The 21,497-nt window shown below is 41.5% G+C and overlaps 1 protein-coding gene across 4 annotated transcripts in view; it reads right to left on the minus strand.

Moving 5' to 3' along the window:
- Positions 1–21,497, minus strand: part of htt (huntingtin) — a 238,331-nt gene that overhangs the window by 208,665 nt on the left and 8,169 nt on the right. For 2 of the 4 annotated variants that reach the window (XM_059644891.1, XM_059644889.1), the window contains exons 2-6: positions 10,627–10,710; positions 8,332–8,452; positions 6,581–6,640; positions 4,011–4,090; positions 2,885–3,023 (exon numbers count right to left, since the gene is read on the minus strand). In XM_059644891.1, coding sequence (XP_059500874.1) covers positions 2,885–3,023; positions 4,011–4,090; positions 6,581–6,640; positions 8,332–8,452; positions 10,627–10,710 — 484 coding nt within the window. Of the gene's footprint in view, positions 1–2,884; positions 3,024–4,010; positions 4,091–6,580; positions 6,644–8,331; positions 8,453–10,626; positions 10,711–21,497 lie in introns of all 4 variants that reach the window. The other 2 variants (XM_059644890.1, XM_059644888.1) reach the window with 1 other exon arrangement.

Below are 21,497 nucleotides of genomic sequence, written 5' to 3' on the forward strand. Positions count from 1 at the left end.
GGTAGAGTCAAGATCGCTTTACGTGAGGGAAACAGTACTTACTTGAGCTTTTTTTAAAAAAAGGACAAGTGGATAAAGGAGAACCAGCAAATATGGTCTACTGTATTGCCAAAAAATGAGCTAGGTTACCATATCAAACATTATCTATATAAGAATATATGGTGTGAAATACTGGCATGGATAGAGTATTGGTTAGCTGACAGGAAGCCTCGGTGCCAGGATTTAGATTGTCAATGCGCCCACCTAGTAAACAGAAGATCCTGGATTCAAATCCTAGTGGTGCCTCTGCTTTACGTCCACCATTCCTTGTTTAAAACTTCCCTCAACTACCATATTGGGGCAGCATAGTGGCTCAGTGGTTAGCACTGTTGCCTAACAGCATCAGGGACCTGGATTCGATTCTACCCTCTGGCGATTGGGAGAATGTGTAAACTTCGCTCAGACAATGTGCGCGGGGATTTCCTCCAGTTTTCTCCCACAGTTCAAAATGCAGGCGAAGTAGATGGGCCACGTTAGGTTGCCCGTACTGTCCAGGGATGTGTAGACTAGGGATGTTATAGGGGGATGGGTCTGGGTGGGATGCTGTGATAGTCGTTGTGGACTTGCTGGGCTGAAGGGCCTGCTTCCACACTGTAGGGATTCTATTCTGACAACAGACAACAGTGATAAATGGGTCTTTTTCAGGATTGGCCAGTAACTAGTGAATTCCAACAGGATCAGTTCTAGCCTCAATTATTTACAAGCCCTCTCAGTGAGATGGATAAAGAGACGGAATATGATAGCTAAAGTTGCCAACGACAATAGGTTAGGTAGACAAATAAGTTGAAGAGGACATGAAGAGTATGGGAAAGGATACAAGACAGTTTAAAAAGTAGGAAAATATTTGAGAAATAGTGTCTAATGTGGGAAAAATGAAATTGTCCATTAACAGAAAGAACAGAAAAGCAGTACCAAGAGTGCAAGAGCACAGAACTCAGTGCGAAAGAGGAACTTGGAGGTCCTGATACATGAATTGTTAGGTTAGTATGTTGGTACAGAAAATGATTAGGAAGGGAAATGGAATGTCATTTATTGCATGGGGAACAGAATATAAACACAGATGTTTTGCTACAGTTGTACACTGCGTTGGAGAAACCTCATCTGAAGCACAGTGTACAGTTTGGTCTCCTGAATTGAAGGTGGCTAAAATTACGTTAGATCAGTTCAGAGAAGATTCATTTAACAGATACCTGGGAATGAGGGCTCTTCTTATGAGGAAACGTTGAGCACGTTGGGGTTTTACCCATTAGAATTTATAAGAGATCTTATGAAACTTGTAAGACCGTGGGAGGACTTGATGGGAAATGCCACGAGAATATTGCTCTGAAGTGTGCGTGCGGGCGGCGTGCGCGGCATGCATGAAGATTAAAGCTAGCCGAACAATTAATGGCTTGAGGTCAACTTTCAAACGCAGAGACAGGACAAACATTTTTGACAGGATTGTTAATATCAGTTAAGCATTTCTCCCAAAAAAGTGAAGTTTAGGTCACTGAATGCATTTAAGGCAGAGTTAGGTGGATTTTTGACAGACAAGGGAGTTATACATTAAACATGGGGCAGGTAGGAAAGTCGAGTTGAAATCTTAGCCAGATCAGCTATAATTATGTTAGTTAGCAAAGCAGGCTCAATCCAGGAGATACAATTTAAGGAGGCACCATTTTCCAATAGAGGACCACCTTCTTCTCTCAGTGGTCATTTTTCTATGGAATTCTCTCACCCAGCAGGCAGGAGAGACTGGGTCATGGAATATATTCAAGGGCAAGTTAAGATAATTTTTTGATCATCAAGTGAATGTGAAGGGATGTGGGAGAAAGGCAGGAAAGCAGAATTAATCATTGTCAGGTTATTCACGATCTTATCAAATAGCAGAACAAAGGCATGAGGCTACAAAGGCATTTAGATGTGTCTAAGTATGTGGGCAAAGATCTGGCAAATGGAGTATTTGGGGGGAGAAACGTGAAATTGCCCACTTAGGTATGAAGCATATTATCTAAATGGCGACATCAAGGCTTTTGAGATGCAGAGGCATCTCAGAATCCAAATACATGAATCGGAAAAGATTATTATCCAGATACAGCAAGTAACATGAAACTTAATAGAATGTTGTTGATAACTGCAAGCAGAATTGAACACAAAAGAAGGAAAATTTTTTTCAGGTTATTGGTGAAATCACATCAGGAGTACTGGTCTCCCAAGTTAAGGGAGGATGCAAATCCATTCAAAAACAGTTCCGACAAAGGTTTACAACACTAACATTTGGAATGCAGAAGTTATCTTTGAAGGAAACATTGGAGGCTAGACTTTTATCCATTGGAGATGAGGACAGTAAGATTTGATTTAATTCTAGCATTAAAAATAGCCCTTCACACTCACTTCCTGATGGGGCCTAACAGTATAGATGTAAAGTGGCTTTATTAAATTTGTGGAAGAAATTTAAGGTGGCTACCATTTAAGACAGAGATGAGGCAACATGTTTTTTCTCATACGGTTAGAAATTTTTGGAATTCTCTCCCTCAAAAGGCAGTGGAAGCAGAATCATTGAATTATTTCAAGGCATAACTGGATAGATTGTCAGCAAGCAAAGAGGCAACAGGGTACATAATAGGTGGGATTGAGAATCACCAAACCACTTAAATTGTCTGTACAAGTTACTGGTGCGAAACTATTTAAGTTGAGTTAACTAATTAAATCCCAGCAAACCCTGTTTTAATAGAGACCCAAGAGTTAGCGATCCATCATAACTCAGTGGAATTCCCTCTGTTTAACACATTCAGTGAAGTGCTGTATGCATATACAGTAAAATAACTAAACAGTGTTTTCTCTACAAAGTGACCAAGCAAAATACCTTGATTTCACTATCATTTGCAAAGTTTCCCAGAGCCATCATGATCTTTGGCACAGCAGTAGCAAGTGTCTCCTGCACTGATTCTTCTGACCGCTTGCTGATCCGAGCCAGACAGGGAAGAAGGTTCACAAGGTATGGCCTAGATGAGAATGGGAAGAGGGGTTGGGGAAAGAAAGCAACTGTAATCACTGCAGACAGTATGAAACTATTGAGGAGTCCTAATATATCAGATTTTAAAACTTACCAGCTCTAGAATATATACCTAGACAATTAAACAGTTTTCTGCAATTTCTTTGACATTAAGCAGTAACATTTATCATACAGCATCTTCAAGACGATGTTCAGAAGAAAATACTCACGCTTTGACATTCAAAATGGTCTGGCCTATTTGGTTACCTAGTTAGGCCCGGTGCCTTGCACAAACATCAGAGTTTGGCGTGATAATAAACATAGGAAAATACAGAGGGGCTCTCATATACAACAGCATGAAGTGGATGAATGAGAGCTGACATTCTGTGACCCTTCTTAACCCCAGCTGCCATGCTGCAGTAGGCACCAAATGAAAACAAGGAATTCCATTGAAAAATTCAAAGAAGAGGGAAGACAACACAAAGTACTAAAAGTACTATATAAAAAACCTCAGCTTCGCCTTTCTACTGACTAGATGTTGTGGCAGTTCTTCATTTTCAGGAACAGAGCCCTCATAGATCTTAAGGATTAACAATGGATGGATTGGGATAAAATATGTGCTCACAAAGGCTTGAAGTTAATCACTGTACTTGTTTTCATGAACAATTTTGCACCACACTATGGATGCTTTAAACATTTGAGTTTACAAGTTAGTTTGGAGATGTTGAATTCGACTGTAAATAAGTGCTAAATTGATGGACAGACTTGAATTTCAGGTATTGTAGGTTTCCAGATAATAAAATTCAGTTTGCTCACCCTAACAATCAGTCACGTGTTCAGCCTAATGGAATGATCATCTCATGCTAAATAAACTAAACATTTTAAAAACACCCAAATTAAGTTTGATTTAACAGAAAGGCAGTAGTGATCTGGAATAGTCTTCTAGTCTGAAGACAGCAGAAACCAACTAAATGAAATATACACACACGGAACTGACCTACACTTCTGCGGACGGACAAGGTGAGCCAGCTCAGCAAACCGCCAAAGTGCAGCCCGTAAACTCCTTGGTGGGCCATTCTGTGCAACGAAGGGAAAAAGAATAGTTGCTCAAGCAACACATGATTGCATGTTGGAAACAGAAAACAAATCCCCTCCCAAAACAGAAAACGCAACCATCGAAAAGACCAGTAGCCAGGGTACCAAGAGAAATTCCCATTTCTAAGTTCCCCACCATTCTGCCAAATGTACATCACCAATATTTCGTAATCACAGGGTTTAAATTCTGAAACCTGTACTGAACACAATATGGAAGCACCATTATCAAACAGGCTGTAGCAGTTAAGAATGTGACCCACTATCATCTTCTGGAAGATAACTATGGAAGGGCATATATCCTCTATGGTTTAGTGGGCAGCACCCTGGCTTGACTCCGAATGCTTCCTTTTTGGTACTGGCCAGGCCAATGTTAATATCCCAGAATACATTTCCAACTACAAAAACTTTTGAGGAGCCCAGATAAGTATATCATATAAATTAACTAGAAAGTGCAGTCACCATATATTATTAACCTTGAGCTCTGCGCACAAGAAAATAATCTAGGCAATTTTCCCAGGCAGTGCTGAGAAATTTACCACACTATCAGAGTTACCACCTTTCAGATACGAGACTAAACAGATGCCCCACCTATTTGCTCAGGTAGGCCTACTGGATTTGACAGTATTATTTTACAGAGGAACAGGGGAGTTATTTCAGCTTAGGCAAATAACCATCTCTCAATGAATGTCATTAAAACAGATTATCTGCTTTCCCACTCTCTAACTGCTGCTCAAAAGAGTTTACTGTGTTCAAATTGGCTGCTGCATTTCCCACATTATAATGAACAAAAAGTACTTCTGCTGAATAAGGTGCTCTAGGATGCTCCAAGTTCCTAACTGGCTTTCTCAAGTACTAGCCCAACTAACATCATTCACGGGTAATAATTTTATTTTGAACTCCAAATTACAAGAGCTTGGAGATGCCAAATACATCATAGCTCATGAACTAACTGGAAAATACAGTTACAATACATTATTCCTATTATTCAATTCAGCATCTATCAAGACAGCATCATCTCAACTTGCCCAATAAAATTGTTCCAAATCCCCACCATCTCAATTTCAATGCTACTCAGCTTTAAACTATATAGCATATATGTGTTCCAATTTCACTCCGTAACAATAGGAGTTAAATTTAACCATATCGGTAACGAATACACCCAAATCATTTTAACTCAGTACCTGAGGAATCCTAATACAGTCAAACAACACCTCTAAATATTTCCAGCTGTGTATTAGGGCAAATGCTGTCATAATCCTAGCTGACCTTACTATCGGACAAGTTAAATCCTGGAAAGAGATCTGGCTCAATAAATTAGTAAACACAAACTATAAATTTAACATTATGTTTCACTGAAACATTAGAACAAGCAGTTGCAGATTTGTTCTGAATAAAATTCTTTTGCACAGAACAAATTTTAAAAAAAGATAAACTAGGCTGTGTAAATATAAACAGTTTGAAAGATTTCAAAACAAACAGCACTTTACAGTTAACTCAAATCCAGGGAAATTTTCATTCCCTATCAAAATGGCAGTTTGACTGAACTACTTCTTCTCAATTCCTATTCTGTGAGCTGCAATGTTTCCTCCATTGCAAACGTACACAATTCAGCTCAGACGTCCTCAGTGTTGTAATAACCAGTGCAGGTTTCTAACCAAATTCTCCTCATCTGGAGGCTTACACAAACTGAAACACTTAACTGCTCCAAATCACATCCTTTTCTAGAAGAGACAACACTAATCAGGCAACATGCAAACCACCCCCCCAACCCCACAAAAAGGTATTTTTAAAACTATCGAGAAAAAATACTCATCTGAGACTTTGACAAGTTAATGGCTTAAATGTTTTCTCTCTTGCTATAAACCGACACAACATAAATAGTCCAGGATTCTTGCAGACTTGCTCTCTGACACACACCAATCTTAAATCATGGTTGCAGAAAGACTGAACTAATTAACTTGTAAACCTTTTTCACAAAATTAAAACCAACACCTATATGCCACCAGGTTAAAATCCCAACTTTAAAAAATTAACATATATAAATCACACACCTTGTATCACGCCATCTGCAACATTTGTTAATGTTCAAATGCAAACAAGCATGGATGGCAAGAGCTTAACACTTACACTAAGACCAATACTCACACAAGAGAGTGCGAGATAACAAAGTGTGGAGCTGGATGAACACAGCAGGCCCAGCAGCATCTCAGGAGCACAAAAGCTGACTTTCAGGTCTAGACCCTCGTCAGCTCTATAAATCACAAAGATGCACTAAATAGTAATTAAAACACAGATATTCAAACTTCTTTAAAATCTGACTATGCATTCCACTCCCAAAACTATCTTTGTGAAGCCCAATTTAAAAACATCCCAGAGACAATACATAATTACAGCAAACTCACCAAAAGCTTGCTGCATGTAATTATTTCTTAGATGCATTTACTGGAAACATTCCTCTAATCATTTACTAACCTTTTTAATTTCTTTATACAATTCTAGTTGTAACCGAGGCAGATTTGAGTCAGTTAAGGCCTGCTAAAACAAAAAAAAAAGGGTCATGAATCATTCACATATATTTCAATAATTTCCACTTGGCATAATTTCACATGGCAGGAAACAAATTTCAACATATTAGCATCAGTAATATACAGCATTGTTAAGACTATAGCTGATGTACTGTGTTCAGTTTTGATCTCTTTATTGAAAAGAACATAAATGTGTTGGAGAGGGTTCAAAGGAGGTTTACTAGATAAATAACTGGAATGAGTGGATAGTCTTATGAGCAAAGGCTAAACAGGCTAGGCTTGTTTTCACTCGAGTTTAGAAATGGGGAGGTGATGGCCTAATGGTATTATTGCTGGACTGTTAATCCCGAGACCCAGATAACGTTATGGGGACCCTGGTTCAAATCTTGACATGGCAGACTCGAATTCAATAAATATCTGGAATTATGAATCTAATGATGACCATGAATCCATTGCCAATTGGTGGGAAAAAAAAAACACTATCTGGTTCACTAATGTCCTTTAGGGAAGGGAACTGCCATCCTTTACCTGGTTTAGCTAAATGTGTCTCCAGACATACAGCACTGTGGTTGACTCTTAACTGCCCTCTGGGTATTTAGGGATGGGCAATAAATGCTGCCTCGCCTCATCCCGTGAATGAATAAAAGGGGAAAAAAAAAAGAGAATGACTAAAGAGTACAAGATCCTGAATGGTCTTGACGAGGTTGATGTGGAAAGGATATTCCCTCTTTGGGTGAGTCGAGACTAAGGGGCACTGTTTAAAAATTAGTGATCAACTTTTTAGGACAGAAATGAGGGCAAGAAAATCTCTCAAAGACCTTCTATCTCAGAAGGTACTGGAAGCAGGGTTATTGAATTATTTTAATACATACGTATATTGTCGCTAGGAAAATAAAAATCAAGGTAAGTGGGAATGTGGAATCTGAAACACAAGCAGATCAGGTATAATCTTGTTGGCTCCACCTTGCCATTTGACAAGATGAAGAACATACTATTACACCTTGTTCATATATAAAATAAGGCTTTGAAGTATAATTTTCCATGCTCATTACTTCTTTTGCTCCACCCCATGCCCTTCATGCTTGTGAATACCTATCTAATTTATTTGTCCCCAGATTTCTTCAATTTTGCCTTCTTCCTAAAATCCTTAGCCTTTTACAAACCCCTGGATTGGAGTCATGATTATGCAATTGAGGCAATTTTCTCTTTCAGTCTCTACAAAGTTGAGGCCTTAGACAGGACACTTGGACCATGTATCTTGGTTGTCAATTTCAATAAAGGACATACTGTCCTGGACGATACCCGCTGCAACATACATCACAGGTGTAAACTCACTAACCATCCCACTACCTTGTTCAATATATAGGTTCTGAAAGCAGACTGTTAGGTTGCCAAACAATAGAAACGATTCATTTTCTTATTACTGTGCACAAACAAATCAGTATCATAGCAGTGGGTAGATTTGTTAAAATCCAAGCTGGGAAACCTCCATTTTGCTGTCAAACTTTCTTTGCTTTGGGCCATTTTTGACGGACATCACCACTTAACTCAGGGATGTCAGTGCTGTGAATTTGGATTTCTGTTACTTGGTCCTCTTCCTTGTGCAAGTACAGGAACACAATCAAATTCATGTTGAAGTCTTCTGCTTGACAGAGACAAACTAATGGGATACTGCTCTGGTCGAGATATCTAACTTACCTTAATAATTTTATTTAAGCATTCATCTGCGACCATTCGGACATCAGACTCTGCGTCATCACAGCACAGCAGAAACATTTCCATAGCAATCCCCAAAAGCTTCTGAAATTCTGGTGAGTTTCTGAAAAAAGAAATGCAAGTAGGGATTGCTGGGTAAAAATGTTTGCATTTGTCCATAAATTCAGCTCTGCAAATCATTTTGCCCCAGCTGTTCTCTAGCCATAGGAGAGAAGAGTAAACAATATTCCTAAGTTCCTTCAACAGAATGAAATAAAATAAAGACACACAATGCTAATGAAAGCAAACAAACTATGACACCAATCAACTTTAAATAAGGACAATCCATGCTCAAGGAAAGTTTGAAGAAATGTCATTAAAGATTAACAAGAGGAAGAACAAAAAGTGGATTCAGAGATAGAATTCCAGAGGATAGCATGAGGGAAGCTGAAGACAATGGCAAAACAAACTAAATTTGAGGATGCATAGTCAGTCAGAATTGGAGGTATACAGGACTCTCCGATGGCTGTAAAGTTAGGAGATTACAGCATTAAGGAAAAAGAGGCAGCCATGTATAAGATTGCTCATACTGACCTACATTTGACAAGTGTCTGAACACAGTGGTTCTGAGCTAAGATAACAAAGTGTGGAGCTGGATGAACACAGCAGGCCAAGCAGCATCTTAGGAGCACAAAAGCCATGCTGCTTGGCCTGCTGTGTTCATCCAGCTCCACACTTTGTTATCTCAGATTCTCCAGCATCTGCAGTTCTCATTATCTCTGTGGTTCTGAACTAATGTCAGACTAAAAAAAAGGACCACTTTTAGACAAGCTGGAATATCACAACATCTCATTCGTCACATCACAGAGCTGTAAAATTGTAGCTCCGTCTAATTTGACATCCCTTGAAGATCATGAACTGCAACTGTTGTATTTGGTAAAAACCATCCCACTTTTCATAAAGGAAATTATTTGGCAACTGTGCACTTTTAAAAAATAAAATCAAATTTTAGTATTACTTCCATTGTCATACCTCAAATTCACCTGCAAATTTTGACATCTTATTCTGAGCCCCAAGTTCAGTGACGTGAAACACCAGTGCCCACCTTTTCCAGTGAAACACCACTGCCCACCTTTTCCAATCGGAATATTAAGCCACTGAATGCACACAGTCTCGTAAGAGTCAGGAATCAAAAATGAGAGGGTACAGATTTAATGCAATTGACAAAAGTGGCAAATGTGATTTGAGAAGACGACTGTGGAATGCATTCCTTGGAAGAGACAGATTCAAGAGGGCATTGATGATTATCTAAAAACACACACACACAAACAAACAAACAAACCATACACAAAATCAGCTTAGGAACAGGATAATACAAAGTCATCAAGCTCATTTGGAGAATCAGTGCAAACATTATGGCTGAATGGTCTCCTTGTGCATCACAACACAGCTGTGATTCTGTGTTTTCTGTTTTTTTTTTAAAAGCAAAGTTACTATTTATTCTGCTATCTATCTGAAAACTCCATTTGCTCGCACCTTAGTAAAAGGAATATTGGATCATGAAGTCATTGTGAAAATCCAAATGTCATTTCTTCCGATAATTCAGTAGCATTACTCAAAACACGTTCAGTTCTGAAATCTGGGCTGACTATATCAAATTTTCAACATATAGTTGCTCATCTGTGATATTAAGCAAGGTATTAAGAGATACAGGCACAAAGCAGATATATGGAGTTAGGCCACAATCAGTCATGATCTCACTGAATGGCAGAATAGGCTTGAGGGGATGAATGTTCTATCCTGTGCTTATGTACGTTAGACATTTAAATAAGTGATTGATGCAAAAATAACTGGGTAAATGCTCCCTGGACTTATTCTATCATCCCTTTTAATTAACATTACCATCAGTCCTCCATTAAAAGAACCTCCAGAATCTTTTTTCAATACAAATTCAATATCTACCATCTGCCATAGCAGAATTCAAACATGGGTCTCAAAAATACTGCCTAAACTTCTGGATTAACAGTCCAGTAATAATACCGCGAGGTAGTTACCTTCCCTATGACAGAATATCCATCATGTCTCCTTATTGACTCTTTTTTCCTCAGCAAAACCAGACTCTGCAGATTTCAGTGGAATAGGATATTTACTTCAAGATTCACACAAGAATGCTCCAGTATTATCAAGTTTGGTGGGTCATTTCAAAATTCACAGGCAATTACTATCATCCCATTTGAAGAGAGCAAGTGAGTAACCTCAAGCAAAAATTCAACAAATGTTAAAATGCAATTAATTTACCTAAGCGACTGTGCAACAATGTTTTCACATATAGTCAGGCAGTGAGTTACACGGTCCTTTTTCGTTGTGGCAGATTCTTTCTTCCTAGAGAAAACAGAAGTGAGAACAGTAATTGGCCACCTCCAATCAATGCATGCTTTGAAAGGGACAGAATTACTCTTTTCAAAATAAGATTTTCCAAAACGTTGAAAAACATGAAGTAAAGGTTACTGGTCTGCAAAGGTACTAGTAAAGTACTCAGTACTGTTTAGAGGATCAAGGAATGTTGCGTGACCAAACACCGTTCAGTTCAACAGCTCTGTGCTGCAGCTCTTTGGAAGAATCCCCAACTATTTCTTATCATTTACACCCCTTCAAGCATTTACAGGTTTCCCTTCATTCAAAAACTTCCCACTTTAAAGTTTCTTGTATTCATTTATACCGGTTACCAATTTGATCAGAGAACTGTCAGGACGTGCAATGCTGGAGTTGGTGTCTGAAGCTGTAACCATGTCAATATTTAAGTGTAGATTAGGCAAGTGTTCAGAAGGAAAGCATGTTAAATAGCTAAGTTAAGGATAAATGATTTGTCAGCCAAAGACTACTTCCATGTCATATTTTCTATTTAATGACCTGATTTACATGCTTAAACTTTAAACTTAGAAGAAAACATTGTTCAAAGACACATACACAATATGTTGCTGTGGAAATACAGCCAAAGCCAAATCAAACAAATCATTGGCAAAGTCCAGAACAAGGGGGCATATCTTAAAAATTAAAGTTAGGTCATTCAGGAGGGATGTCAGGAAGCAACTGTTCACAAGATGTTTGCTCCATAAGATACCCCCATCTCACTAACAGCCCACCCGATAGCTGTTTCCTCAAAACCAGAATCAAATAAACCTGATCAACAGTTCAAGCAGGCAGTGGTGGCTCATTATCAACTTTTCAAAAGCAGAAATTAGCAATGATACTGACCTTGCTATTCCAATAATGGACAGAAAGGAGTAGCAGTACAGACTGGAGGAGCTTAATTACCCCAACTTGTACCTGGATAGGTAGAAGCAGGTTGATTCCAGTAGTTAAGGGGTTAGAACGAGAGGCCACAATTGAAACTATGCACTGACTTAGACGGCTGCATAAGTTAGTTACGAGGTTAGTGGCCAAGGCAGAAGCTATCTGGGCATTGAACATTCAACTGAATAGGTGAGTGAAATAAATCAGAAAAAAAAGGAAACAAGAACAAAGTGGGAACGCGAGCTACAATAGAAGATAAACATCAACACTAACAGGGGCAACATGCGATGAGGCAGGAAACTGTGTAATTGAACTGATTGCTCAGAGGTATAGACATTTGACTCTTGGCTATTCATGTCCCTAACAAGAGAAGTGAGGAGGGCTGCTTTTTTGGCCATTAATGAACTCTTATACTGACCTTCCTCTCCCACCCTTCCCCAAACAAGCAGACATGTGCCTGCACACAACGACGACGCACAAGAGGGTTTATCAATATTGCGTGCAATTCTTCACAAAGGTTGCATCACAGCACCATCCAGCTGTGTTTTTATTTTAATTCACAGTCTTACTTTCTTCACTGCAGGATACCTATTTAGGGAGATGCACATCAGGACTTGATTAGCCTCCAATTTCTAAACCAAGTGGCTTCATTTCAGGTGGAAAACTCAACAGCAAGTGGTTGCAGAGCAGATGTTCATACGGGGTGTCACATCCACAATGCTCAATCTCTTTGTGCACTCACACACAAAGACATATCATGGATCACTGGATAATGCAAGAAAGTTTTCCCTGCTGTGTCACTGAAACCATTGAACTGTGAATGTACTGGCAACCAAGTCTCAGTGACAGATTGATTATTGCTTATTGCTTATTTTCAGGCCTTGGATAATTTACCTGGTAAGCAGATGGCCAGCAATTTCACAGCATTAGAGTTGCTCAGGATCCTAGCGAGCATTTATTTCCCCCACATAAACAAGCACCTGAAAACAGATGTCATTACAGTCCATCGAAACTTCATACGCTCAAGTCAACAGTTATGTTTCTCATGTTACAACAGAGGACGCATCTAAATTACTCAATTTGCAGTATTTTTCAAGGGTATAATTCTAAAAGTGATGGAGCAGCACACGGACACGGTTGTGCATGCACACTGAAGGAGGCAGAACAAGTTGACAGAGCAATTCATCAAGCATAATGCTCTCCAAAGCATGTTCACCATCAAAAAGGTATTAATTGAATAAATGATGGAATACGCTTCATTTGCCCAGATGAGTGTAGCTCTAGTATCACTCAAGACATCTGAAACCACCCAGAATCAAACAGGCTCACCTACTGAGGTGAAAACAGAGTTAACGTTTCAGGTCCGGTGACTCTTCCTCAGAACCGTTCTGAGGAAGGGTCACCGGACCCAAAACGTTAACTGTTTTCTCCTCCACAGATGCTGCCAGATCTGCTGAGCTTTTCCAGCAAATTTGTTTTTGTTCCTGATTTACAGCATACGCATTTCTTTTGGGTTTTTTTTCACCTGATTACAGGGGTAGAGCTCAAAAATAAGATAGCTTCAATCATTCTGATAGGATTATACTATTGAACCCGCAATAGCCACCTAAACACTGAGGAACAAATACACAGGCACATTATGGAAAGATGTAATAACAATAGGGTTGCCATAGTGAGTGCCTTTAACTTTCCCAATATTGACTGGGACTCACTTAAGCTTAGACGGGGTAGAATTTGTCAAGTGCATCCAAGACAGCTTCTGGCTACAGTATGTGGATAGACAAGCCACAGGAAGGACCATACTTGTTCTAAGGCTAATGGGCCTGGCCAGGTGACTGACCTTTCAGTGGGAGAGCATTTTGGAAACCGTGAACACAACTCCTTAAGTTTTAAGATAGCTATGAATAAGGATAAGTCAGAACCTAGTGGGAAGGTACTAAATTGGGGGAGGCAAATTACATCAGTATCAGACAGGGGCTATGTGGGAATTGTTCAAAGACCTGCTGATCAGAATTTGGGACCAGCATGTTCCACTACGGGGAAAGGACAAGGATGGCAAGGCAAGGGACCCTGGGAAAACAAGGGAGACTGTAAATTTATGATCAGAGATAATGGGAACTGCAGATGCTGCAGAATCCAAGATAACAGTGTGAAGCTGGGTGAACACAGCAGGCCAAGCAGCATCATAGGAGCACAAAAGCTGACGCTTCAGGCCTAGACCCTTCAGAGAGGGGGTTGGGGAGAGGGTTCTGAAATAAATAGGGACAGAGGGGGAGGCGGACTGAAGATGGATACAGGAGAAGATAGGTGGAGAGGAGAGTATAGGTGGGGAGGTGGGGAGGGGATAGGTCAGTCCGGGGAGGACGGACATGTCCAGGAGGAGGTTAGGAGGTGGGAGGGGGGGGAATAGGTGAAAGGAAGAACAGGTTAGGGAGGCGGGGATGAGCTGGGCTGGTTTTGGGATGCGGTGGAGGAGTGGGAGATTTTGAAGCTTGTGAAGTCCACATTGATACCATTGGGCTGCAGGGTTCCCAAGCGGATCAAAAGGAAAAGAAAATGAGCACATGTAAAGTTTAGCAAGTTCAAAATCAGACCAGGCCATGAGGAATGTAAAGAAAGCAGGAAAGAACTCAAGCAGAGAATTAGGAGTGCAAGAAGGGGCTATGAAATGTCCTTGGCAACTAGGGTTAAAGAGAATCCCAAAACATTCTATACATACATTAAAAATAAGAGGATAACCGGGGAGAAGGTAGGACCATTCAAGGATAAATGAGGGAACTTGTGCTTGGAGGCAGAGGATATGGGCAAGATTCTAAATGAGTACTTTACGCTGGTATTCACTCAAAGTTTTGGAGGACAGCAAGATTTATGCAGAGCATGCCAAAAGGCTAGGGCATTTTGAGATCAAGGAGGAAGTGGCATTGGGTCACTTGAAGAACATTAAGGTGGATAAGTCCCAGGTTTTGAAAGAGGCAAGATAGGAGATGGCTGGGACCTTGACCAACATCTTTGTATCCTTGTTAGCCACTGCAAAGGTTCCAGAGGACTAGTGAGTAACTAATGTTTCTCTGTTCAAGAAAGGAAATAGGGATCATCCAGGAAGCTAGTACAAAAGGTGAGGTCATATGGTATCGGGGGGGAAGCTGGCAAGATGGATACAGAACTGACTTAGTCACATATGAGACAGTGGGTAACAGTGGAAGGATATTTTTTAAGAATGGAGGGTTGGGACTAGTGATGTTCCATAGGGATCAGTGATGGGACATCTGATTTTCACGGTCTACATAAACGATTTGGAGGAAAACACTGCTGGTCTAATTACTAAGTTCGTACACAATATATAGATTGGTAAAATCGTGGATAACAAGGATTGTCAGAGGATACAGATCAGTTGGAGGCAAGAGTGGAAAAACGGTCAATGGAGTTTAATCTGGACAAATGTCAGATGATACATTTTGGAAGGTCATGCACAGGTGTAAATTACAGTGAATGGCAGAACCCTTAGGAATACTGATATATAAGAGGGATCTGGGTGCGCAGGTCCACACATCATTGAAGGCAGCAGAGTTGGTAGATAAGGTGGTAAAAAAGGCCTATGGTATGCTTGCCTTCATTGGAAGGGGGCTGGTTATAGGATAGGCAAGTTACCTTGCAGCTTTACAGGACTTCAGTTAGGCCACAATTGGAATATTGCATACAGTTCTGGTTACCACACTACCAGAAGGATGCAGGTGCTTTGGAGAGGGCACAGAAAAGATTTACCAAGATGTTGCTGGGTATGGGTGATTACAGCTATGAAGAAAATTACTAGGGACACAGGTTCATAGTCTGGGGGGAGTTTAAAGGAATTGTGTAAGGCACATTTTTCACACAAAAGGATGATGAATGCTTGGAGGTGGTGGTGGAAGCAGACAACAGCAGCATTCAGAAAACACCTGGACAAATGCATGAGTAGGAAGGGTAAAAAGGGATATGAATCCTGTAAGTAAAAACAGTTTCAGTGTGGAAGGGCAAAACGTATCAGTGCAGGCTTGGAGGGCCAAAAGGGCCTCTTCTTGTGCTGTCCTGTTCTTTGTTTTATTGATCGATGAGTCTCACATCAGTGGCTGGGAAGCTATTGGAGAGAATTCTTAGGGATAGGATTTATGCACATTTGTAAAAGCATGGCCTGACTAGGGACACAATCAGCATGGCAGGTCATGTCTTACTAACTTGATTGAATTTTTTTGAAAAAGTCACCAATGAGGGTAGAGTTGTGGATGTTGTTGACATGGATTTTAGTAAGGCTTTCTACAAGGTCCCTCATGGTGATCTCATCCAGAAGATTAAGATGCATGGGATCCATAAAGACTTAGCTGTGCAGATTCAGAATATACCAGGAACGGAGGGATGTGGACTAACGGCAGACAGAAGGGATTAGTTTCGTTTGGCATCATGTTCAGCAGAACATTGTGGGCTGAAAGGTCTATTTCTGAGCTGCTCTATGTTCTAACCCACTTGACTAATACAGCATCCAATATCAACAGATATCCAGTCGTATTAAAGTATAGGTAATCATGGAGCAAGGTTTTAAGGAACATTTTAAAGCGGAATACAGAGGGTTTAGGGACAGAATTGAGCTCAAGGCTTAGACAGCTAGAGGCGCAGGCATCTATGGTAGAGTGATTAAAACAGGGCTAAGAACTGGAGAAACAAAAGAATTGTAGGTCTCAAGAAAGTTAGAGATTGAATTCCTCAAAGACTTGTTTCTTCCAATCAAAGATAATTCAAAAAGTGAGCGAAACTGATGGATCAATATAGATCAACAGATACAAGGGCAACAGATGTCTGGGACTTGCTGCAAGCGCAGATGCAGGCAGAATAATTTTGAACAAGCCAGTTTACAGGGAATACTCTGAGGGAGGCCAGTCAGGAAAGTATTAGAATTGTCAGGTAGCAAAGGAATGGATGAGAGATTCAGCTGAGGATGAGCCAAGGTCATGGCCAAAACAAATGAAAGCTGTAGAAGTAGGGAGACCATGAGGAGAGGATACCAGGTCTAAAGCTCAGCGTGGGGTCAAATAAGAATGCCAAGACTGTGGGAGATCTGGCTCAATCCTGGACAACGGCTAGAGAGATGAGTGAAGTCAGATGCCATAAGGCTTGTAGCAAGAACTAAAGACAATGGGCACACTGATTCTAGCACAATTCAAGAGTGACAGTTCACCTGGCCTGTGTATGTAGTATCATTTTAAATTCCATTTTGAGCTGATAGTTAAAAAATTGCAGCAGTATTTGAATAACTATGCCAGCATCAAATACTTTTCCAAACAATTACTATTATGCCACCTGAACCTATCATGTTTCAGGTTCATGGATAACAAAGGAAGATTAACATAACAAGTAAAATATGGAGTTCAGGAGAAACTTTTTTTAAATTCAGAATGTGGTTAGAACTTGACATTGCACATACTGGGCAAAGTAAATATGTAATGAATGGGAGGCTAGAAGACCACAAGTGAGAAAGAGATAAAGGATGTGTGATTAAGTTTTGATGCTGCATTTGTTTCAACCAAAGCGTAATATCTCAGTTAACCTGCGGTTATTAGCACAATATCACCAACTTACTCAAACAACTGAACACAACTGTCCGCAAGATAACAAAAATGTGTTTTAAAAAATTTTACATTGCAGTTTGTCATTTACTGTGCCAGCGCGAGCGGGAGCTTGGAGCAGGGGCCTGTCGGGAAGCCGGTGAGTCACTGTTTTTGAGTCGTTAAAAAGCTTACCTCGTGAATAGGCAGAGGGACGGTGAGCAGGAGCCGACACGGGACTGGTGAGTGAGTGAGGTAATATATTTGTGTGGTTGCGTTGCCCGAAACACTACCCGGGTAGTATCACCCACCCATCCTCCTCCTCTAACCAATAAAGAAAGGTTCTGTGTGCCTGATTGGTAAGGTAACAAGTTTATTTTTTATTCTTTATTTTTCAGCAGTCTCTTTGGGAATTTAGAATAATGGGAATGGAGGTCAGGGCAGTTGAATGTTCCTCCTGCAGAATGTGGGAGGTAAGGGTCACCACTAGTGTCCCTGTTGACTACATCTGCGGGAAGTGCACCCAACTCCTGCTCCTTGAAAACCGCGTCAGGGAACTGGAACTGGAGCTGGAGCTGGAGCTGGATGAACTTCAGATCATTCGGGAGGCAGAGGGGGTTATTGAGAGGAGTTACAGAGACGTAGTCACTCCTCAAGTACAGGAAAAAGGCAGATGGGTTACGGTCAGGGGACGGAAAGGGAACCGGCAGGCAGTGCAGGGATCCCGTGGCCATTCCCCTCAACAACAAGTATACCGTTTTGGATACTGTTTTTTTTTGGGGGGGGGGACGACTTACCAGGGGAAAGCAGTGGGGCACAGGTCTATGGCACAGAGTCTGTCCCTGCTGCTCAGAAGGGAAGGGGGAAGAGGAGTAGAGCAGTAGTCATTGGTGACTCCATAGTTAGGGAGAGAGATAGGAGGTTCTGTGGGGACGAAAGAGACTCACGGTTGGGTGTTGCCTCCCAGGTGCCAGGGTGAGTGATGTCTCGGATCGTGTTTTTGGGATCCTTAAGGGGGGGGGGGGGGGGGGGGGGGAGCAGCCCCAAGTCGTGGTCCACATTGGCACCAACGACATAGGTAGGAAGAGAGACAGGGATTTAAGGCAGAAATTCAGGGAGCTAGGATGGAAGCGTAGATCTAGGACGATGGTTTGTTGACTGTGCCACATGCTAGTGAGGCAAGGAATAGGGAGGGAGAGAAGTTGAACACGTGGCTACAGGGATGGTGCAGGAGGGAGGATTTTGGATTCGTGGATAATTGGGGCTCTTTCTGGGGTAGGTGGGACCTCTACAAGCAAGATGGTCTTCACCTGAACCAGACAGGTACCGATATCCTGGGGGAGAAATTTGCTAAGGCTGTTCGGGTGGGTTTAAACTAATTCAGCAGGGGGATGGACACCAAAATTGTAGTTCGACTACAGAAAAGGTTGAGAGTAGGATGGTCCGAAATAAAGGTTCGGGACGCAAGATGGCACTGGCGAGCAAGAAGTTGGATTGAAGTGTCTCTACTTCAATGCCAGGAGTGTCCGGAATAAGGTGGGTGAACATGCAGCATGGGTTAGTACCTGGGACTTCGATGTTGTGGCCATTTCGGAGACATGGATAGAGCAGGGACAGGAATGGTCGTTGCAGGTTCCGGGATTTAGATGCTTCAGTAAGAACAGAGAAGTTGGTAAAAGGGATGGAGGGCATTGTTGGTCAAGGACAGTATTATAGTTGTAGAAAGAATATTTGGGGACTCGTCAACTGAGGTAGTATGGGCTGAAGTTAGAAACAGGAAAGGAGAGGTCACCCTGTTGGGAGTTTTCTACAGGCCTCCAAATAGTTCCAGATATGTAAAGGAAAGGATAGCAAAGATGTTTCTCAATAGGAGTGAGTGACACAGGGTAGTTGTCATGGGGTACTTTCAACTTTCCAGATATTGACTGGGACACTACAGTTCGAGTAGTATAGATGGGTCAGTTTTTGTCCAGCGTGTGCAGAAGGGCTTCCTGACACAGTATGTGGATAGGCCAACAAGGGGCGAAGCCACATTAAATTTGGTACTGGGTAATGAGCCCGGCCAGGTGTTAGATTTGGAAGTAGGTGAGCACTTTGGTGATAGCGATCACAATTCTGTTATGTTTACTTTAGTGATGGAAACGGATAGGTGTACACCACTGGGCAAGAGTTCTAGCTGGCAGAAAGGCAATTACGATGAGATTGGGCAAGATTTAGGGAGCATAGAATGGGGAAGGAAACTGCAGGGGATGGGCACATTACAAATGTGGAGCTTATTCAAGGAAAAGCTCCTGTGTGTCCTAGATAAATATGAACCTGTCAGACAGGGAGGAAGCTGTAGAGTGCAGGAGCCATGGTTTACGAAGGAGGTGGAATCTCTCTTCAAGAGGAAGAAGGCGGCTTGTGTTAGGATGAGATGTGAAGGCTCAGTTAGGGCACTTGAGGGCTACGGGGTAGCCAGCCCTAAAGAGAGAGCTCAGAAGAGCCAGGAGGAGACATGAGAAGTTGTTGGCGAATAGGATCAGAGTAAACCCTAAGGCTTTCTATAGGTATTTAAGGAATAAAAGAATGACAAAAGTAAGATTAGGCCCAATCAAGGATAGTAGTGGTAAGTTGTGTGTGGAGTCAGATGAGATAGGGGAAGCGCTAAATGAATATTTTTCAACAGTATTCACTCTAGAAAACGACAATGTTGTCAAGGAGAATACTGAGATACGGGCTACTAGACTAGGTGGGATTGAGGTTCACAAGGAAGAGGTATTAGAAATCCTTCAGAGGGTGAAGACAGATAAGGCCCCTGGGCTGGATGGGATTTATCCTCGGATCCTCTGGGAAGCCAGGGAGGAGGTTGCCCAGCCTTTGGCATTGATCTTTAACTCGTCATTGTCTATAGGAATACTGCCAGATGACTGGAGGATAGCAAATGTGGTTCCCCTGTTCAAGAAGGGGAGTTCAGACAACCCTGGTGATTATAGACCAGTGAGCCTTACCTCAGTTGTTGGCAAAGTGTTGGAAAAGGTTATAAGGGATAGGATTTATAATCATCTAGAAAAGAATAAATTGATTAGGGATAGTCAGCACAGTTTTGTGAAGGGAAAGTCGTGCCTCACAAAACTTATTGACTTCTTTGAGAAGGTGACCAAACAGGTAGATGAGAGTAAACCGATTGATGTCGTGTATATGGATTTCAGCAAGGCATTCGATAAGGTTCCCCACAGTGGGCTGTTGTACAAAATGCGGAGGAATGGAATTGTGGGAGATATAGCAGTTTGGATCGGAAATTGGCTTGCTGAAAGAAGACAGAGGGTGGTAGTTGATGGGAAATGTTCATCCTGGAGACCAGTTACTAGTGGTGTACCGCAAGGGTCGGTGTTGGGTCCACTGATGTTTGTCATTTTTATAAATGACCTGGATGAGGGCGTAGAAGGATGGGTTAGTAAATTTGCAGACGACACTAAGGTCGGTGGAGTTGTGGACAGTGACGAAGGATGCTGTAGGTTGCAGAGAGACATAAATAAGCTGCAGAGCTGGGCTGAGAGGTGGCAAATGGAGTTTAATGCAGACAAGTGTGAAGTGATGCACTTTGGTAGGAGTAACCGGAAGGCAAAGTACTGGGCTAATGGTAAGATTCTTAGTAGTGTAGATGAGCTGAGAGATCTTGGTGTCCATGTACACAGATCCTTGAAAGTTGCCACCCAGGTTGAGAGGGCTGTTAAGGCGGCATACGGTGTTTTAGTTTTTATTAATAGAGGGATCAAGTTCCGGAACCAAGAGGTTATGGTGAAGCTGTACAAAACTCTGGTGCGGCCGCACTTGGAATATTGTGTACAGTTCTGGTCACCACATTATAAGAAGGATGTGGAAGCTTTGGAAAGGGTGCAGAGGAGATTTACTAGGATGTTGCCTGGTATGGAGGGAAGGTCTTACAAGGGAAGGCTGAGGGACTTGAGGCTGTTTTCATTAGAGAGAAGAAGGTTGAGAGGTGACTTAATTGAAACATATAAAGTAATCAGAGGGTTAGATAGGGTGGATAGGGAGAGCCTTTTTCCTAGGATGGTGACGGCGAGCACAAAGGGGGCTTTGCTTTAAATTGAGGGGTGAAAGATTTTGGACAGATGTCAGAGGTAGTTTCTTTACTCAGAATAGTAAGGGAATGGAACGCTTTGCCTGCAACGGTAGTAGATTCGCCAACTTTAGGTACATTTAAGTCGTCATTGGACAAGCATATGGGCGTACATGGAATAGTGTAGGTTAGATGGGCTTGAGATTGCTATGACGGGTCGGCACAACATCGAGGGCCGA

Source organism: Stegostoma tigrinum, chromosome 3 (assembly GCF_030684315.1).
Source record: "Stegostoma tigrinum isolate sSteTig4 chromosome 3, sSteTig4.hap1, whole genome shotgun sequence".
Taxonomy (NCBI): Eukaryota; Metazoa; Chordata; class Chondrichthyes; order Orectolobiformes; family Stegostomatidae; genus Stegostoma; species Stegostoma tigrinum.